Source organism: Anser anser, assembly GCF_964211835.1.
Source record: "Anser anser genome assembly, chromosome: 14".
Lineage (NCBI taxonomy): Eukaryota > Metazoa > Chordata > Aves > Anseriformes > Anatidae > Anser > Anser anser.
The window spans coordinates 10,880,725-10,901,103 of record NC_139735.1 but is presented as its reverse complement, the minus strand read 5'-3'; the positions used below and the strand labels follow the sequence as shown (position 1 = coordinate 10,901,103).

The following is a 20,379-nucleotide window of genomic DNA, read 5'->3' as shown; positions in this document are numbered from 1 at the left end:
AATACAGATTTACTAGTAAGGAGAAAAAGTACTAATTTCTAAGTAATTTCATTGTGCAGAAAAAAATAAATCACAGGCCTGTCTTTAGTTGTTCTGTAGCAATCAAGTTTTTGTAGATTACAGCTGCAGCCAGGTGTTGCATTTTTAACCTGTCTGCGTTCTCATAATCTATGCAGACTCCCCCAAATTTACACATTTAGAGGGTGATACAGATTTAACGAACATTGTCTTCTACATTTATGCTTACTCAGTATTTTTTAATTAAAAGTAAGGTAACTCTGAAGGAACAGCATCTTGGAGGGTAAAGAGGACATTACATGGAGTAAAAAGCAATTCTGCAGATTCGCTTTAAATCTTTTCTGTAACCCTATTTAATCCTCTCCCTCTTCCCCCCACCCCACCCCCTCTTTTTAAATAGTCCTGTGTTGTAGTTTTATTTTAGGACATAGGTACTAATGTGGGATTATGTCAGTCTGCTTGACCTCCCTGGAGCCTTTAAAATTTTTCCTGGTTATCCTTGGAGACTGAGCATGCAAATGAATGACTCGGTGCTCATTAACTTGGCTTTGAATGTCAGCACAGGGATATGAGCAAGTTTGGGAGTAGTAACAAAATGATACAGGGCAAATTTTTGTCTAGGTTATTCTGTTCATTCTTTCCATCCCCCTGTTGCATGTAGGTAGGTTGTGGAGGGGAATGGATTGCTGTTTAGTCTTAGAAAGCAGCCGTTTTTCACATGTCCATCTCTCACTGTAAACCGATGTGGAACTTCTGTGCGTTCCATAAAAGCCTACATTCGTTTTTGTGTTCAGTCTGTGGGGTTGTCTCTGCTGCTGTGTTAGCTCAAGCTATAATAAGTACTGTCCTGAGCCAAATTTCCATCCATATCCACTTCTAGCTCATGTTAAGCTAAGTCTCAAATATCACTCCGCTGCCCAGAGAGGGCATTGTGGCTGGCAGGGGGTTGCTCAAGGTTAAGCACCCTGACACTGGTCATGCAGTGGAGATGGAGCAGCTCGAGTTACAGCAACTGTTTGAGTTGCTGTTGGGACCTCCCCTGTGCAGGGCACTACTTCCACTGGTCACACCATGCCTTCTCTGCCTGCCAAGCAAAAGGACGTGCTGTGTCTTGGGGTCGATACATGAGTCGGTGCAAGGTAGAACAAGCAGCAAGGACAAGTGGATTGCACCTAATGAGATCAGTCCCAAGCAAAGGTAAAGCTGTCTTTACCTTTTGTCCTTTATTTGGAAAGGAGTGCAGCAGGCTCTGGCATATTTGTTGGATGATGAAGTAGTTTATGGTGTTGATCAATAATGCCCTGCTGATCTCAGCAAGAGGAAAATCCTCTTAAAGAGAAATGCAAATAGAGAGCAGTTACCTTGTCTTCCAGGAGTAACTGGAAATAGCAAAGCAGTTTGTCATGTTAGGAAAGTGAGGTTGAATAGCTGGACATTCTGTATGTGGTTATTATGCAAAATATCCTATTGTAATGGACAAAAGCTTTTTTCCCCTCAGTACACCAAAAACAGTGCTCACAAAGCATGTTGCTGCTCACTGGATGATGGAGTTCTTTTGTAAATGTAGGGATCTAGTTTAGGTTTAACACAACTTCTCCAGTCTGAATGGCGTCTTCTATTTCTGAAAAAAATGAGACGTTTGTAACTCAAGAGCTGATATGCTTTGTTTTGTGGTGGCCTTTCTGCTTCTGTGCATCCTCCCACTGACCAGATAACCTGGTCACATTGCCAAGTTAGCTGTCTGTGGAGGGATATGATGCAGGCTCAGATGATTTGGAATATCATCCTTCCTTTTTTCCCCTAACACTGCTTCACCCCCTTAAAGAAAGTGGATAATGTAGAACAGCAAACGCAAATGAAAAGGGTATACAGAGGAGCTCTTTTACCAAAAAATGAAAATCTGGTTATCTAAGAAGCCTGTCTAGACAGACATCCATTTTAATGAAATGCAAAGCAGAATAGTGCATGAATACTTCATTAGTAAAAAGACTTGTCCTCTTCGAACCCTGATGTAATGTTTCTTGAAAGCTGTTACCTTCTTGCAGTATTAGATTGAAGTTTTACAGAGTGATAGAGAAGTGGCAGTACATATGGTATTGTTAATGTGACAACTACGGAGTGTTAATACATAATTGACTTTCTCTATCAAACCTCATTTGGTTAAAGGAATGCTCACCAATGAACCCATTCTAGAGCTTATAGCACAGCAAAAGCCTGCAAGGAAACAGAAGTGGAAATTTACTGTAAACGATGCTATGACCGTGTGACTGGTTAACCAGCCTCTGAACCCACAGTTGTGGTTAAAGTTCACTGTATTCTTGCAATGTTTAGTTCACAGTTATTAGTGATGGTCCTGGTCTAGTTATTGGCTGTCCTCTGCAGTGTTGTGAATTACAGGTACACGTTAACTCAGCTTGTGGCTTAGTTGACTGCATCAACTGGAGAAGGTGAAAACTGAATGAACCTCACTGTAGGTACTTGTGATCTATGTAAAAGTAGAAAGCAAAAAATAACTCTGTTCTGTAAGTTACATCGCTGTTCAACTTTGAACTTTCTGGTGTAGTTCACCTCTTCTCTGGCTTCCTCTCCTTGTCCAGCAGACCACCACCGTGCCATTCACCAGGAAAGCAAGCTGAGACTGCAGACCTCAGTTCTTCTTACGGGTTTACCGCTGCTGTGGTCCCCTGCAAGTTGAGGGGGGAATTGCAAATTACAAATTTCATGCTTGAAACACAATTGTTTTCTTATCTGAGGAAAGACGGAAAGCAATTTGTTCTGGCTAAAACGTGAATAGCAGAAACATGCTTGTGTCCTTCTTCCCTAAAAGACGAAGGCGTTAGCATGAGGTAAGAGTTCCTGGGAGAGTCACTACAAGCAGTGCATGCAGCGTCCTGCATCCATACTCCGGTAGCATCAGTTGTAGGGTCAGATCAGCTGCGAGCAAACTGGTTGCTCCCTCCTCTGCCCCTAAAGTTTTGGGGTGAAATGATGCATTGTCAGAGTTGACAGAGAAGATCATTATAGGGTCAACTCAGACCATCTTATGTGGAGTGTGTAGTAGCTGGTGTGTATATCTGCGTGCCCCATCTGGACCATTTGTGGTGAAACCCAGTCGAGTGGCTTGGTGTTGCCCTAAGTGTCACATAGGAGGGCTTTGCTTCCAGCCTGGATTTGAGCCCCCCACTTACTTAGAGGGGTTATCGGGCAGGAGATGCGCAGGGTTGTACTAACTGTGGCTGAAATTTGAGGAAAAGTGAATTGCTAATCTAGTGTTGAAATATGTATTTCAGAAGATGTTAATCTTAATTAACTTTCACCTTCAGCCCAGTTAATCAGTGCTAATGAATTAACTGATGCTGGTGCTGGGTTACGATAGAGAGAGAGGATCAGCATGTCCAGTAATGCACCTTTCGTATCTGCACCAGCCTTTTCCAAACGAAACACCTCTGCTCCTTCTCTGCTCCCCCCCACCCCCCAAATCCAACCCAATACAAATGCAAAGACAAATGCAGGTAGTAATGGCATGCAGACAGATTGGCTTTAATTTACAACACATGCATGAGGTGTATCTGTCGCTTGGGTAGTGATGGTGTATTCCTCTTAGCCGGCAAGTCGCTGCAGAAGCTGCTGTACCAAACTCATCTCGTTGCATCTCAGTTTCTCTGGCTTGTTTCTGTAGGCGCCCCGTGCTGCTGATTTGGTGAGAGCAGCGTGGGTTACCCTCCTGTGTTCCAGCCTGCAGGCGTGAGTTGCAAAACTGGTTTTAAGAATGGATTACTCATGAGATCTGGTTCACAAACCCTGCCCCTCGCTAGGGTGAGGTCTGCTTCACTGGAAGCAGAGGGCTTAAACACGCTCACCGTCTCGGGCTAGACACTTAGCCTAAGATCTGCTGTTAATTACAGCTAGTTGGGATCCTTCAGGTTGGAAGGGACCTCAAGAGGCTGTCCAGTGCTCTGCTGCGAACGTGTCACATTATTCTTTGCAAGCTCGTTCAGGCAGCAGAACATATGTTATTTTATCAGCTATCTTGCAGCCCAGGTGAGCTCGGCTTGCTGAAGAACACCCAAGCGCAGATATGAACATGAACGGTGCGGTAGCTGACTCAGTGCGGCACCCACTAGCTAAATCTGCCAGGAACGGGGCGGGACGATTACAAAGGCAGTAGCAGAGTGCCAAAATTTCCTGCTCCTTTCCCTTGCAGTACGCTAAGTGCAATTCCAGTCCGTCTTGTGCCAGTCGCCACAAGCAGGAATGAGCTGGGCCCCGCTCATCGAGCGGCTCCCAAAGTGCTGGCATCCTCTGCCGCCTCTGGGAGCGGCTCTTCCGTGGAACGGAGCCAGACCAATGATGTTCTCCTAATGGAAGAGCTTTCTCAGGGAACCTGAAATGGGAATTATTAAATGCTTAACACTTATCACTTACAAAACACATTTCTTAAGGTGCTGGAGTAAGTTCTTTGGAATAAAAAGAGGCTGAAGATGAGAGCAGAACAGCGTTGGGTCAGCGGTCGTGCAGTGGCTTATGAGGCAAGTGTGTGCCTTCATAAAGAGTGTGAGAAATGAGACTTTGTACGTAGCTTATGGCAGCTTAAATTTGCATGGCCCGTGGAAATTTAAGTGTGGAAGAAACATGAGAGAGGGCTCATATATTTGGTTTATTATGAAATGGTTCATCCACACCATTAATGATCATAGTTTATTGTTCTCCATACGTGATATGGGGCACAGGCTTCCACAAGTACTCCCACACGGTGCTCTCCAGAAAATGGGAGAGTACAGCTGTTAACTGCAGCATTAATCCCTTACAGTTGTTCTTAAGTTATATGGACTTTAATGTGAAATAGCTTCTTTCCTTTAACTCCTCCCAGTTTGCAATGGTTGTAGGTGAGCTAGAACAAAGCTCTGCATGTTTTCACTTGTTTGTCTCAGTCCTGTTCTCTTAGTGAGCAAAGTCACCCTTCACCACTCTTGCATGCTGTTGACGTCAGCGTGCTTTTTTCTTACAAGGTTCTGCGTTTCCCAGCCATGACCTGGAATCAGCTGCTAATACAGATGAAGAGATAGTTCAGCTTTTCTGCCTGACTTAATCAGTGCTCTCTAGGAATTGTTGTGCTGTAGGATCCAGAATAAGACCCACTTGTTTCCTGACGCTTGTAATGAGTTCCAGGCATTCATGACCTGTTTTGGATAAAAACCAGTAGTCTACAGGTGAGAGCTCTGTCATTGCCAATTTATTTGGTGATCCAAGCTGAGCTTTGAGTGGAGTTTTTCAGTAAGAAAAACAAACAAACCAGCTGTTCCTAGGGCAAACATGTTATACACAGACACTTAAGCTCCTTAAATTAGCTGGTCTCATTGCAATGCTAGATTTTGGGTTGTGTTGTTTTAATTTCTCTTCCTGCAGCAAGTCTGTCTGGGGGAGGGGAGTAAGAAAAGAAATCTGCTCGGTTTTTCTGAGCAACCCTCTGCAAAACTGCTCAAAATCTTAAAAAAAACTGCTCAAAATCTTAAAAGGCACTTTAGGAACAGAAAACAAGAAATTTGTTGCTTTTTCTGAAGAGAGAATGTCACTTAGCTTTCTAGAAATGCCATTAAAATGCATTAAAGCTTTTTATGTTTCTGGATGGAGGTGCTCATATACACCTAATTTCAGTAACTCTTAGAAAAGTTTACCTTCGTGCTGTTTAGGTCTCTAACTGGTAGTGTTTTCATGTGCAAAAGGCCAAGTATGTCCAAATTTGGAACTCGTTGGGGATGGAAACAGTATCTCAGCCAGTCCTTTTTCAGTGTTTTCCCTTACAAATCCAGAGAAACATCCACATCCTAATAATCTTAGGAAAACAATTTTATGGCCTGCAAAGCAACTCATTTCAAAATGTTTCAATTCCATATGCTCGATGATCACATCTGCTTCTTTTTCCGCCCAAAACTCTCAAGCTGTCTCCTACCTGGATAACAACCAGCAGGAAGCTCAGTCTTGTGGTTCTTTCCAGAATTCCCCGGTCTCCAGGGCTATATTACTTTTGAACTATTAAAAAATAGTAGTAAACAACAACAAAAACACCACCTGCCTGTGGTTCTAGCTTTGGAAAGGATTAGTGCGTCGATGGGTTTTTTTGCTTGTTTGTTTTTCTCCTCGTCTTTGCTCAAAGGCAGTTCTTCAGACTGCTGCCCAGGTGCTTTGTACAGGAGTTTATTGAAGTCACGCGAACATCTAGAAAACTATTTAAATGCACGATGAGTACTCAAGCATATAAAGTATCGATGTGCTTAATTTATTCTCTCCTTGCTATTGTTTTGAAGTCTTTTTTATAAAATCTTGGTCTTTCACGTGTGTACCTCTCTGTGTGGCACTTGCTTTTCCTCTGTTTTAAGGGAGGCTGCATCCTTCCTGTGCCATAACTGGCTGCTGAGGACCTTTGTTGCCTAGGGAACAGGGAAACCTTGCAAAAAAATTTTTTTTCTTTGTTTTCTCATGAGAGTTTGACATTCTTTTCATGCCCCTTTGTGCTGAATAAATTCTGTGGCCAGAGCTGATGTATCTCACAGGAAGGATCAGAAACATGTTTTTCAATTATAGCAGGGAAATAACAAGGGGGCTGCAGTTCCGACGTGTAATTCACCGTGTGCTCTGCTCTGTGCAAGGGACGCTGCAGCGAACGCCTCGGTGAAGAGCTGCCATCTGGCTGGGGAGATAGGCCCGGTCGTGATGGCTGTGGGTAATGTGCTCGCTTTCTCTTTTCCTCTCTGATAACTTGCTTTGCCTGCATTGCTTAAAATAGCTCCAGACTCACGGTCCCTTCAGGTAAAAGCATTCAGCCCTCCCTTAACTTCTGAGCTCCAACCAACACGATGCTTCTTCACGCTCTGCCTTCGAGTTTTTTTTACCATTGACAACGTTTTGAAGGTTGTCAGCGGAGCCCGATCCTCTTCAAAAATCCCTTAGAGCCTGGAGAAGTCCTGCGTGAACGAGCCGTCTGAAGAGGACGGGGCAGTGCCGCGTGCCTGTGCACAGCCGTCCATCCGTACGTCTGTCGGGAGAGAGGGCTGACACCTCCTGACCCCTCTCTGGGCTCTTGTAGACGTGGTCTGGCTAAGTAGGTGCAGTCGTAAAGTCTCTTTGGCTTGCAGGAGACTTCTGCTTTAATCAATATGTCCAGTCTTGAAAATATTGAGTGGTATGTGATATGGCTCAAAGGTCTTAGGAATATTTTTACCCGCAAGAGTGGAGGGATGGGCGTTTGTTGGTTAGGTTTATGGTAACTTGTGCTTGCATCATCAATTTGTCACAAACTGATTGTCAGCCTTGGATGAAACTGTGCAGGTTTCATTGGCAAGAGTTTTTCTGTACTGTCTTAAATAAAAACAAACTAAAAACCTCGCCCACGCCTCCAAGTTAGCTGCTCTTTCAGAGGATTTTAATTTTGTTTATCTGATTATGATTAAGCAATTGCATGTTTATAGCATACACTTTGACCTTGATGTTGGTTCAACTGGGCAAGGATATAAATGATGAATAAATACCATAGCAAGCTTACCATTGTATTTGAAATTAACTCTTTAATGTAGTTCTCTAAAATAGGGACATTCTTTTTAAAATTGTACCATTGCTAGGTATCTTATCTTTTCTACCTAAATTTAAGAACTATTGGAGTTTGGGTTTTTCCTCTTTTCAGCAAAAAAAAACTGTCTGCTTTTTCCTATGCACTGATTTAGAACGTAGTACTGTGGCATTTACTAAATTGATTAGGTGTACGGGATGAAATTAACGTCTTAAAACTAAAATATGAGCGCTTCAGGTCCTAGTATATAAATCACACTCACAGTATCATGGAAGCTCTGGATCCAATACAGTTTTGATAAAGCTGGTTTGCTCTGAGATTCATAAATGATACAAGACCCTACTGAGTGGTATAACCGTATTTCTCTGAATTTCCTTTTTTGAATTTCTCTGAATTTCCTTTTTTGATTTTTCTTAGTAAATATCACAGCATGACAGCCTTGGAACTGCTGGTACAAGCAGAATAGCCCCCCAAAGTGGCTGTACCTAAAACACTGACACTTTAGCCAAAGATTTCCTGTGTTCATCAACACAAATTATCCTTAAAAAAAAAAAGTGGGGAATTTCTGTCTGAAAGACAGTACATTTCTGGCATGAGAATGAGCTAAGCAACAGCGAATCCCCAAGTTACAATTTTATAGTGCAGTAATTTTGCTGATCAAACAGCAAAGTTTTTAAGACAACTCACTGTCAGCATGGAAAAGCCTCCAACCAACAAAACAAAACAGAAGAAGCCTTAGTTCATAACAAGGAGCAGTAGAGCATTGTGTGCAGAACTGCCAAGTCAAAGAGTTTTTTTAAATATTCTGTAGCTTAAGGACTTGGCTTCTCTTCAAGCATTTCCAACTACAAAAGGATGGAGAATCTTGCAAGTGAATGTGCCCCCTCTAGGGGCAAAAATGTGAAAATCTGTTGTAGCAGGTAAATCCAAGACGCTGGTGAAGCATTTGTTTGGACTGTGACTATGTGGGTTTTTTTAACCCCACTGAGGAGGAATTTCTGTTGGGACTGGGATGTAACTTCCTCTGCATCTTGTTTTTGTGGTTTGCTGCAAGAGGTGATACGTGAAGAGGTGATACGTGCTGTGTGTTAAGGCTCTCATTTCTGGGCTTCTGACACTTGAACTCTTAAGAGGTTATGAAAAACGTGCTGCTGTTTTTCTGGGGTGGTTCTTGAAATGCCTTTATAAAGGGTGTAAGGGTGTTTCATACTGTTTGTTTTTGTTTTAAAAAAGGGCAAAAAGCTGTTCATTAGTTCTGTAAGAGTTGTAATACTGAGCTGTTCTGTGTGCATGTTGTATAATTTCAGTAGGGAAGGATATGCCATGTGCAAGGCAACACACCACTTCCCTGTTTTCCTTTAACACAAACACCCAGATCATCCTGGGGAACCTCTCAGGATTCTGGGAGGAGAAAAATCATTCCTGAAACTTCAGGGATTTGAGTGTGGGAGCTGCTTTAAACTTGCATCAGTTTTGTGTCGCTGCATGTCACTGCTCCGGCGATGACACCGCAGCCACAGAGCTGTTGAACTTGGATGGTCATGTTTATTTTCTCTGGCAGTTATCACTAAAACACAAATCCTATATAAAACCATTTCAGCAATTTTTGAATGTTTGAGAAGTTACAAAATCATTCTTTCGTAGTAGTCTTTTGCCTCCAGTCTTTGCCATTTTGGGTTTGAGATCATGCATTTCATCCCAGTAGTACTTTCTGGGTGTTCGCATGCCCTAAATCTCATCCATGCTGCCAGTGAAATGCTCTTTGTTTAAATTTCACATGGAGAAAATAGTATCCTCCATCAGCTTTTCCTTCCTGCTGCTTTTGAAGTTTATCCTGCTTTATCCTAGTGGGTTGGGTGCATTTGGCTTTTGTGGGGAGTGCTTTCACTCAACCCCAAGTTTCCTTATGAAAACAAGGTAAGCAATTTCTAATGATACTTGAGGATCCTACTGATCCTTTAAAGCCTTGAAATCAAGCCTCACCAGGTGCCATAACAGTGGGGTCAACGCTTCCAAGTGCGACTGCTTCAGTTTTCAGTGTGAAATGTATTGACGCTCACTTTTCTCCGTTCTCTTACCTCCTGAAGGTGCTCTTACGGAGTGTTACGATGAACTGGGCAACCGGTACCAGCTCCCCGTCTACTGCCTCGCTCCCCCCATCAACATGATCGAGGAGAAGGGCGACCTGGAGACTCTGGATATCCCTGACCCGCCGCCTAACTCGGGGCACGAATGCCAGCTTCGTTTGCGCCTGTCCACAGGCAAAGACCTCAAATTGATGGTCCGCAGCATGGACACGGTGTACCACATGAAGAGGCGGCTGCATGTGGTGGAGGGAGTGGAGCCCGGCAGCCAGCGCTGGTTCTTCTCGGGCAGGCCGCTCGCAGACAAAATGAAACTGGAGGAGCTGAAAATCCCAAAGGACTACGTGGTGCAAGTCATCGTGAGCCAGCCCTTAGCGAACCCAACCCCGGTGGAAAACTGATTTCTGCTTGTTTATTGATTCTTCTTTCCTCCGTCTCTGTCATGGGATGGGTTTTCACTGCCCTCTCGTCTTTCGGTTTGTCCTGCTAATGGATTGGTTCCAAGAAATGACCAGCAAAAATTCCATCTGTGATGGAGATCTGCAAAAACAAAACATAAAAATGTAAACTGGCCTTTGGGGTTTGCCTGATCTCGTATTTAACACAACAGCAAGCAGCACAGGGCAAGGGCAAAGAAAGGAGTGGGAAGGGGAAGGGAAAAGGGGGGGACACGCAAAGAGGGTGGGAAGAGGTGGTCTTTCACTTAAACAATACAAATACGTAATGATTCTTGAAACTGTAAGTGGTGTCCTGATCTACAGAGCAGGAGTAACAGAGAGCACTTTTATTTAAAAAAAAAAAAAAAAAAAAAATGAAAATCAATACTTCATATCAGCACCACCTGCAGTTCATGCAAGACTTGCAGCTGCTCTGGGTAGGAGCCGCGCTGCGTGTCCATGGGGATCGTGTGTGTGGTTTGACCTAACTTGTGTGCTTCGTCCGGGTGCTGCTGAGGCACCGCGAGCCCTGGGCGGAGGACCTGGGCTGGGGGCTCGGCCCCTGCCCCACGTGGGTGGCTCCTGGCGATGCTCAGACCAAGCAATTGTACATTCCAAGGTGGCCACGCAGTCCTGTGCCATTGCTGGCTCCAGCGCTGGGGACACAGCCTGCTGGAGCCTTAGGCAATAACTTCGTAAGTGTATACTTTCGTGTACTGTACTGTAAACACGCTACAAGACTGACTTAGCCTGAAGTTTACAGGCTGACTGGCACCTGAGTACGTGCCTGCCGAATTACTGTATGTCACTCAGATCATTAAAACAAGCATTGAACAAGCTAGCTAAGGTGAGTGATGCATTGGTCTGCAATTAAGGATTAGGTGCACGACCTTTGTCAAGTGGCACTGGTGTGCTCGCTGTAATAGGTCCAGGTTAAACTGCAGTTACACCCAGATGTAACGGATTGGAACTTCCCCTGCTCGGTTCCTAGAGGGCACGAAGTGTGGAAATAGGTGGACAAATGAGCACACAAATTTCAGCTTTTCCTATGAGTGTCATTTGCAGCAGCAGTCTGTCTTTCTAGATATGGTGATCCTGTAGCCAGGGCAATTGGAGGTATCCTCACCAACACACGCTGGCTGCCCAGAGCATGGTCATGGTGTTCAATAACCAGGGCTTTTCCCTTCAGAGCGTAAGAGCAGCCCTTTTGGCACACAAGAGGTCCTTTTCTAGTCTCAAAAATCTGAATCAGATGAACATATCTGTGGGGGAAAGAACTTGATCGTTACCTTGGTTAGAGATGCGCTCTGTTCCTTGGCTGCTCCGCGCCCTTGTCTGGCAATGCCTTTGGATGAGATCAAATTCCCTGTTCCTTTTAAACTTGATTGCTAGTTGGCTTGTTTTTTCAGCCATTACTGAAATTACTTTATTTCTTCCAAAGGCTAGTACGCTGGTCAGGCTAATCCTTTTTACTGGTTTCTGTCTTCCCTCTCTGGGTCTAGGGTCTAAACCTACAATTGTCCCAACTCTTAGTCATCTGCTAGTGAAGCTGTTGGGTTAGGATTGACAATTTTAAACCTGTTACTGCTTCATTAATGCTGTAGAACTCTGTTCCTCAGAATCTAATGGAGTTTCGTGCTCCACAAGCATCAGTGTAGAGCCAGAATGGGCTAAGGTCATGCGTGCAACGTTGCAAGTCTTTCCCAACAGATGGAAGCAGATGTGAAATTTACATTGATGTTGGTGCAGCCAACTTCCACCTCTTGGAAAACAGATCCACGTTCTTTGTGCATTTCCCACTCTACCCCAAATAAATATAGCTTTCATTTTCATCCCTGTGTTGTATGCAAAGATTTCCTGGCAGTTCCTTAAACTCCAGTTCTGTACAGGATGACTGAAGGGTAGGGGCAGAGGTGTGTAAAGGAAAATTAGTTCTCTGTTCTCATAAACGCCCAAGTGACTTGGTTTTCTTTTTTCTTTTTAAAAATGAAATCAAAGCTGATTAATAATCTAGAACAAAAGTTTTCTATTTTCTTTTTAAGACAAATATGATTTAATATACTGGGGTTTTGCAGCCAGATCTTTTGCATTCCAGAGGGAAAAATACTTATTTGATATGTAAACAACTCAAAAATCTCTTGGATTTTCAGTGGTCAAAGGATGGTTTTGTGCCAGGAAGACACTACTTGTCTCATAAGGCATAATTTACATCTTCATGTAAATGGTCATTGCAATGTCATTACCTTCCAGCCCTTTCTGGAAAAAGGGGGTGTGGGATGAGCAGAATTGTGATAGCTGATTGGGAAAGATCAAAGTTGAAACCGGGATGACAATTTGCAACTGCAAACATTAAAACACTAATTTTTTTTGTAGATTGCGTTTTGGAGATTTTTTTTTTCCTTTTGTTCAGGCAGTTGTTACTATGTCCTGGTTTTGAGATTACAGCATGTAGGAGCTGGGAGAGCTCCTTCTTTCCTTCCTTCCCCTGTCAGAAAAGCATCGGTCCTGTTATGTTGTAACAGATTACCGTGTTTTATATCAACTGTTATTATGGTGGGGAGCAAGGCGATGACCTGAAGGCTATGTCGTAAGTGGGCTTTGAGTAGAACAGAGAACTGGTTTATGAAGATGCACTGTTCTCTGATAACCTCTCTCCTCTTCTGTCTAGTAAGTACATAGCTAAACCTGAAATAAATGGTTAAATGCTTTTACAGGTGGAAGTGAAGACGATTTTAATTTCTTCTTTATAAAATGGCAGATGTGCTAGGCACGTACCCTACTGGAACCGAATTTTACAAGATTTGTGTTAGGAAAGAATTCTAAGTTTCCAAAGTGTATCTATATATATTATAAAAAAATCAGTAATGAAAGCATACAGCATGTTGACTGACATATCCCTTGTACATGCCTAGAGGTTGCAGTATGCATCGAAAGCAGTCGTTGCTGTCTCTGTGAGATGCCTTGTCCTTGTCCTCTGAGGTTGTCTTCAGTGCAAGTGCAGGGGACCAGGTATGGGCTCCTGCAGGACTCGTGACCTGGAGCAGGGAGGAAGGGAGGGAGGCTTAAGTGCAGAGCAGAGGAGGCACGGCTGAAGCAAGACTAACGAAGTACTAAAATGCCATTTAGCTTACAGGACCAGGTGCAGGTCTGCATGTGGCTGCTCACGTGGGGAGGACAGAGAAAAGCCTGCTGGTGGTGCTGCACCTTTACTCTGTAGCATGGGCATATGCTGAGGGGTAAGCTCGGTGCTGCTGGCAGCCTGGCATGTGCTGGTTTTTGGCAGGCTGGTTGGTGCGGTGTCCTGAGCAGAACTGAAGTAACACAGCGGATTTGTAGTGCACGCAGCCATGAACAGCAATGCCAAGCGCTGACAAGAGGAGTAATAGGATTTTATTTGTTTTGTTTTGTTAGACCCATCAGACCTCTGTGTCATTCCTGATTAATTCTGGCCACGAACTGATGCCAGTAGAGTACGTTTTTTGCCATGTCAATGACAGGTCTGTTTGACATGCTTCAAATCTTCATACTCTGTTGTTGCTTCTGCCTGACCCAGAAGTAGTAAACCAGTGAAAGCCCACGCTCCTGCACAGCCTGAGAGGCAGAGAGGCATGAACACTGCAGAGTCTGCTGGGGAGCTCCAGGAAAACCTCAGATGCTGTAGGTACGTTGCAAAAGGATGCTTCAGGTCATCCTCCACAGTCAAGTAACAGCACTCCTGCAGAACATCCAGCACCCAAAAGCTTGATTCACTACGTTCGCTTTTTGTGCTTTTCTGTTTATTAGTGTTTTCTACAGAAAACATAGCTGGGAATAGCTGCTCTGTGAAACCTTTTAGTTTTCTGAAAGCCTTTTCTTCTCTAGAGCTTGGAAAACTAACTGATGTGAATCATCAGTATAACGAGTTGGTTTTTGTTTTGTTTTTTGTTTTTAAATAGCCACACAAATGCTAAAAGCAGCAACAACAAAACTAAAAAAAAAGAAAACTCATTCCAGGAGCAACCAGACAAAACCACAGCACCTCTTTGCCTTTCACAGAAAACTCACAAGTTGGGGAGGAGAGGAGAGGGATCCATTGATGCAACAAGGCAACACGTGCCATGTGCATAACGCTTAGTGTAAACCAGGTGGCCAACTGATAAAATATTGCTGTAGTATGACATGCTTCTGCATATATATCTATCGTTAGTAAATAATATAAAAACTTCAAAAATGCTATTAAAAATCTTAGTTTGTTACAATGGTGGGATGCTTTTAGCCGTGGAGTTTTGAAAGCATTTTAGCTGTGTAAGTGTTGACGAATTGAATGCTGTACATTTCTCCATTTCTATCTTCTTCAGAAACACAAGTGGTAGCTACATTTCTGACTCTTGATCTGTATTTTACAAACTGTTTTTTATGTCACTGTAAATACGTTCAAGACCCTGCACCTTATGCAGAGAATGTTTACTTTTTTTAAGAAAAAAGATTTCTGTTGGCTTTTTCAGTAAGCTGCTCAGACCTTGTTATGTTGAAATAAAAGCAGTCTCTGTTAGAAAGGGGCTTTTTTTCTTTGCCCTTGACCACTTCCTCCGTACGTCAGGCTCCCTCCTGGATGATGGCTGGCAGCTCCCGGATGGCTCGCACCCTTTTGGAATAGAGCATAGAGGTACTTTGAGAAAGGAGTTTTTGAAAACTTGCTTTGGGTGGGTGGGGGTGAGCTTTGTACACTCTGCAACAACACAATGTACGCTCTGCAACAACAAAACCTTCAAACCCCCTAGATGTTGGTGGTCTGCCTTGCAAGCTCTAGGAAGTCTTTGCGTTAAACTTGTCAGCAGCTGTGCTTCTGTCTTCTCCCAAAGAAGATGAATGTCCTACTATTATATCTGCAGCTACAAACACTTTTGTTGGTTAACGACTGTATATACAAGTCTGCCTGCTTTAAGACTTTCATTTTCATCAAGTGTTTTTGATTGTTCTGCTCTGCAAACGGCTCTCCTCTTCCATATTTCATTTAGATACTCCGTAGCCGCATGTGTGTTGCTCTTGTTCCTAGGAGATGGAGCTATAGCTCTCCTTTCACGGGAGACATATACATGCCACCGAGCCTCCAAAATTCAAATAGTTGGAAGAAGAGATGTGTTAACCAGCGGGCTTCTTTCTGTGGACTTGGAAACTTTTAATAAACGTGTCCACTGGACTCTCCATGAAGAAGTATGTTCCTGTCCTTCAGGCAGGACCACTTGTTGGGTATTTATCCGGTAGAACTCTGTATTTGTATATTTTACAGACGATGACCATTTGATCAGAGCCATGGGGCAAACAGAGAACTTAAAATCCTGACTCCTGCCTTAAAACTCGTAGTTCATCTTGAGCTCCAAAAATTCTGCACCTGCTTGTTTCAAAGTCCCTTTTTCCTTAGGAAATTTGAATCCAGTTAAAGGCTGGAGACGATTTAAGGAAATTTAAATCAAATTAAATTTTAGCTGATGTCTTTATTAAAATAACTAACTGGTCTTGTATTAAAAACCCTGTTTGTGCCTCTCAAGTCCAGGGAATGTTTAAAAAGTGGAGGTGGCTTTTGAGCAATGATTGAAATTACTGCATCAGCTGGAGATTTGTAAGCCACTTGCTTTCGTGTGTTCTGAGCAAGAGACTTAGGTTTGTGTCCTCTCTGCCTCATGGTAATGGCTTTCAAAGATGGCTGGTACCATCAAATTTGTACTTCTTGAATAAATATCTTCATTTTTATGGTAAAAAACCTTTTGTACGCAGTTTGTTTGTGTGTGCCACGTAACAAAGAAACATTCATGTTGCGTAGGATACGGTGCTAGATTTGGTACTGACACAGAAAATACACAGCTCCAGCACACAGTGAAACAAGGACGAGGGAATCCCAGTGACGCGATCTTTTTTTCACCCCCCCCCCGTAACTTTTATAAAATCTTTTAGAATCAAATATACAACTGTGTAAAACATGGCTTTTAACTTTTTTCCCCCCTTCCTGGCTCATTCAGCCAATGAAGAGTTCTAGGCCTATATAAAGATGCTGTGAACATCAGGTAAATTTTAAAATGCATTCTGTATTTTTACGTTGTACCTGTTTCTTGGCTGACATATCGCAGTAGCGTGTGCACATATTTTTAATCAACTGCAAAGCACAAGTAGGTTGTCTTTAGACTGTTAAATTATTTGATTTTTTTTAACCTAGGGAAGATCTTTTACTGTTGAGAGCAAACCATCATGATCTTCTATGAGTTGCAGATGCTGTACAAAATTTCCTGTATTTAAAACAAAAAATAACAAACAAAAAAGTTTTTTTCCTGCATTTAAAAATAAAAGTAGTACTGGAAATGCCATGCCTTAAGAACTAAATTCAGTGTTGTTTTTCTTTTTGAATTTCTTAAATAGGGCATTTAATTCTGAGCTGGAATTCCACGACTTTTTCATTACCATCTGATACCCTAGAGCCATGTTTTTGTGGTTGTTTTGGTGTGTGCCAAAGCACCTCGCAAGTAAAGTGTGCGATCCATGGAAATGCAGGGCCCTAAGGAAGGGTAGAGCAGCCTGGAGATGCCCTTGGGCACCTCCTGGGAACCTCCTGTGTCCACGGCTCCTGCAGATGTGCCTCAGGCTCCTTGGTGAACAGGGAAAGTGCAAAATGATGGATCGGTGTAATTGTCCTGTAATTAAATTAACTGACATGTTGTCTTAATTCAGGTCACTACTGCCTAGTCTTGATTAACTACCTAATGTATCAGAGGAGTATGATTTTTTTTTTTGTAGTCTGCTTTGATCTAATGTTATCACAACCAAGACTTTCAATTTTTTTTTTTAATATTTATTTATTTAAGTCTTAGGATATTTTCACTGTAGAATCCACGTGAATTATAAACTTGCCTGAATTTTTATATATATTTTTGTGTGTGTATGTGTATATATATATATATATACAATCCCTTTTATATAAACATATTCCCATTCTCAGAGCTGATGCCCTCAAACCCCATGATTTATGAATAACGTGTGATCTTCCCTCTTCACCCATCTTCTAGCTGAGCAGTGTGGTCTCTTGTGAAACAGCAGGAGGGATGTTCACCTTACATCGCTGCGTGTGTGCATGCGCAGCCCCATGCACCCCAAGCTGTCTGTGGTGTCCAGAAGCTTGGTGTGTGAAATGAGCAGGGGAACACCAACCTGACTGTGAACCTAAGCAAAGCCCCAACAGGAAGTGGACTTTGTGTCAAAAGTGCACGAGAAATTAAATTTTCCCAGTTGCTGCTGCAAGCAGTGAGGTTGGGTGTTTGTTCATACCCTGCGACGTATGAGCTTAGGGGAATATATGCTGATTTGTAGAGCAGTTATATAGACTATTTTGTTTCCCTTCTATCTAGCATGGAATATAATTAATGTTTATAGTGTGACCGTATTCGTAGTTAACTGAGCTCTATCTCACTACACGAGGTTGCACAGCGTGCTAGGGCCAGCGCAGCGTTTCTTCCCCCAGGTGGGTGCTGTGCCATCCCTGCAGGCTGCGTGCCAAAGGCAAATGCACCCATCCTGCTGCGTCTGGGCTCCTGCAACCTGGTGCTGCACTCGTAACTAGTGGTCAGCTCCAAAGGCATCACATCTGCTGCACGGAGGGACTGTCCTGGCTGGACCTAATTTTGCTGCTGTTCGTACTGGGGCAGCTGCCTTGGTCAGTGCAGGAACTCTAGATGCCCCCCACGTGCTACAGGGAGAATCTGGCTGAGAGCTCATAAAAACACAGGGCATAAAGGTAAAATTCCAGCTTTGCGAGGAGTGGCTCGTTGTGTTCTCACAATCCCTGAAAGCGGGGCTTTCAGGCGCTCAGTTTATTTTCTCTGGAGTCGGAGCGGTTGTAAAGGTCTGGGAGCCAGGATGCCATGCTGCGGGCGTGCTCAAGCCTGGCTTCATGTGGGGTCAGTGGCCGAGCCTGGAGATGGGAATTTTCTGTTCTAATTAATCCCTTATGCTACAGCCTTGCAGCTTCATTAGGGGAGGTCTTTTAACGGCAGCGAGTTTGGAGGAGGCTGAATGGTGTGATGCCCTCGGTGTAAGGTGAGAGGGGTAATAAATTCACTGGGCTGCTGTGTCCGAAGCGTAAACAATCAATATTTAGCAAGAGAAACTGCCTCTCTTGCTTTCCCTCCATATGGGTTTAATTAGGTGGTTTAGTTAACAAAGAAAACAGCATTTCCTTTAGTTGGGCTGTTCCCCATAAGAGCAGTGACGAGGACGCAGGGAAGCTGCCTGACCCCCAGGCATGCACAACGAAGCAGAAAACACAGGAGAGGGAAGCTGACAGCCCCAGCTGGGTGCTGTGCTGGAGAGATGAGTCTGCCGAACCTCAGATCGGCCTTTCTTTGTGCTCATCTGCATCTGAGCATCCCAAAACAGCCGGGGAGGAGGCTCCTCGCTAAGGCAGTGTGTGATGGCACTGGGGGACAGGCAGAGATCGTCTCTCAAATGCCGAGAAGACCCCCCTGTTGTACGGGGCAGGGGGTAACGCTGGTATCAGCTACTCCTGGGGAGAGTTGTGAAGCATGAGGCTGAAGTCTGAGTTGTGCCCATCCTTCCTCCTCCTCCTCGGATGTCAATCTCTGGAATTCATCTTGTTAGAGCAGCGGCAACATGAAATGGAGAAAACGGAACAAGCAATTGCTGGGCTACATCCCTTCGGTTTATTCACCTTCTACAAGTTTGATCCACCTATTTGGTGTCTATGAAGTGAACTGGAGGATGGAGGAGCAAGGCTGGCTGCATTGTTCCCAGCTGGGGAAAGTCTTGTTTGGTCTGCTGGGAGCATGCTGGTCCCTCTGGGAGGTCAGCCACTGTTCCCTTTCCTCTTTCTCCTCTTTTCTTCTCTTGGTTATCAATGCAGAAGACTGCAAACATCTTGAATTCCACATAGCTCAGTTTCTAGATTTGGAGATGGGTATCTAGCTTAGCGAAAAAGCCTTGGCTAATATAATCAGTTATTGCAGAAGCAGACCCAGCACCCCAGCTCTCACCCCCTTCTCCAGCTTGCTCCAGTTCCCCAGCTCACTCAGGAGAAATTGGATTCAACTTATTGCCTCCAGCTCCTCCCAAACATGTTACAGGCTCATAGGGCACCTCCCTGGCACACGGATATTTCTCCACCGTTCTGTAAAGACTTGCAGGTGTGGCAGTGATTCATAACATCTGGGGTCATCGCGTGGCTGGGCATAAAGGGGGAGAGCAGAGAGCCTTCACTACTGCTTCACACGGCTGGGCTGCTCCTACCGACAGCATCCTTTCCATCAGGCAGCCTTCAGGTGAGAGACAGCATCACTGCAGCCCAGGGCTGAGGCTGCTTGGTCCAGGAAACTGCTCTGAGGGCACTGGAGAGCCGTCCCCAACGGGACTGATGCTTTGATACCCAGCTGGGCTGCTACCCCAAAAAATATTCTCTACCTTTTGCTATTTTCCTGTTAAACCATTTTCAAGTAAGACTTTGGGAATTACATCCGTAAAGAAGACAGGCTGCTCTTCTTGCTTTCTCCATGTAGGCTCTGACTTCCTCTCCCAGACGCAGCAAACTTTTCACCTCCCAAGGACTAATTTTAAATACAGGGGCATTTTCATGACCTCTGTCTGGACTGTAATTTCTCTAATTTTACCTCATCTCCAGAAATGTCGGCCTTTGAATACCTTAAGTTCTCCTTTCTGGATGTTAAAGAGAAACTTTTTGGCTTGAAACTCGTGACACAATCATATCACCATCTATGTCCAGCAGCTGAACAGCAGTCCCCCAGTGCCGGTGGACAAAATGCTTCTCAAGACAGTTCTGTTTTGGGGCAGAAAGGTTTAGAAACAGGTCATGAGTGCTGATTTCCTGCTTCGAAAGAATACGTGGAATACCAGACGGTGCTCATGTCCAGAGAATAAAGGTGACCTCTTTCTGGCTGTGCCTGCAGGAAATACCAAGCCCCTGGTGCTTCCTGCGCACAGGCAGGAGCACGTGGATGGGTTGGGGCTGCTGGCCGTGCCGGGGGCTCCTCGTGTTTCAGGATGCACATCACGATGCAGAAGTCATTAAAGACAATCTTCCCCATCACGTTGTGGTCTAGCAAGTCAAATAGCAGCACGAGCTGGTTTTTATTCAGGCCTGTCATAACAGAGCATGTAATAAAACTGCAGATCTGGAAAAGAGTGAGCTCTCAGGCCTCGTCTGCACAAAGCTGTGAGCAGTAATTAGCAGGATTTATTTTATTTTAAATGCCCGCTGCTCCCAAACAAGTTGCACAGGCAA

The 20,379-nt window shown here is 44.0% G+C and overlaps 1 protein-coding gene across 5 annotated transcripts in view; it reads left to right on the top strand.

Annotated features, from left to right (window-relative positions):
- Positions 1–10,484, top strand: part of UBTD2 (ubiquitin domain containing 2) — a gene marked incomplete at its 5' end in the record, with an annotated part of 54,364 nt that extends 43,880 nt beyond the window's left edge. For all 5 annotated transcript variants that reach the window (XM_083799294.1, XM_083799293.1, XM_083799295.1 and 2 more), the window contains one exon: positions 9,670–10,484. In XM_083799294.1, coding sequence (XP_083655420.1) covers positions 9,670–10,067 — 398 coding nt within the window. In that variant the 3' untranslated portion in view covers positions 10,068–10,484. The remainder of the gene's footprint in view (positions 1–9,669) is intronic.
- Between the last annotated feature and the right edge of the window lie 9,895 nt (positions 10,485–20,379).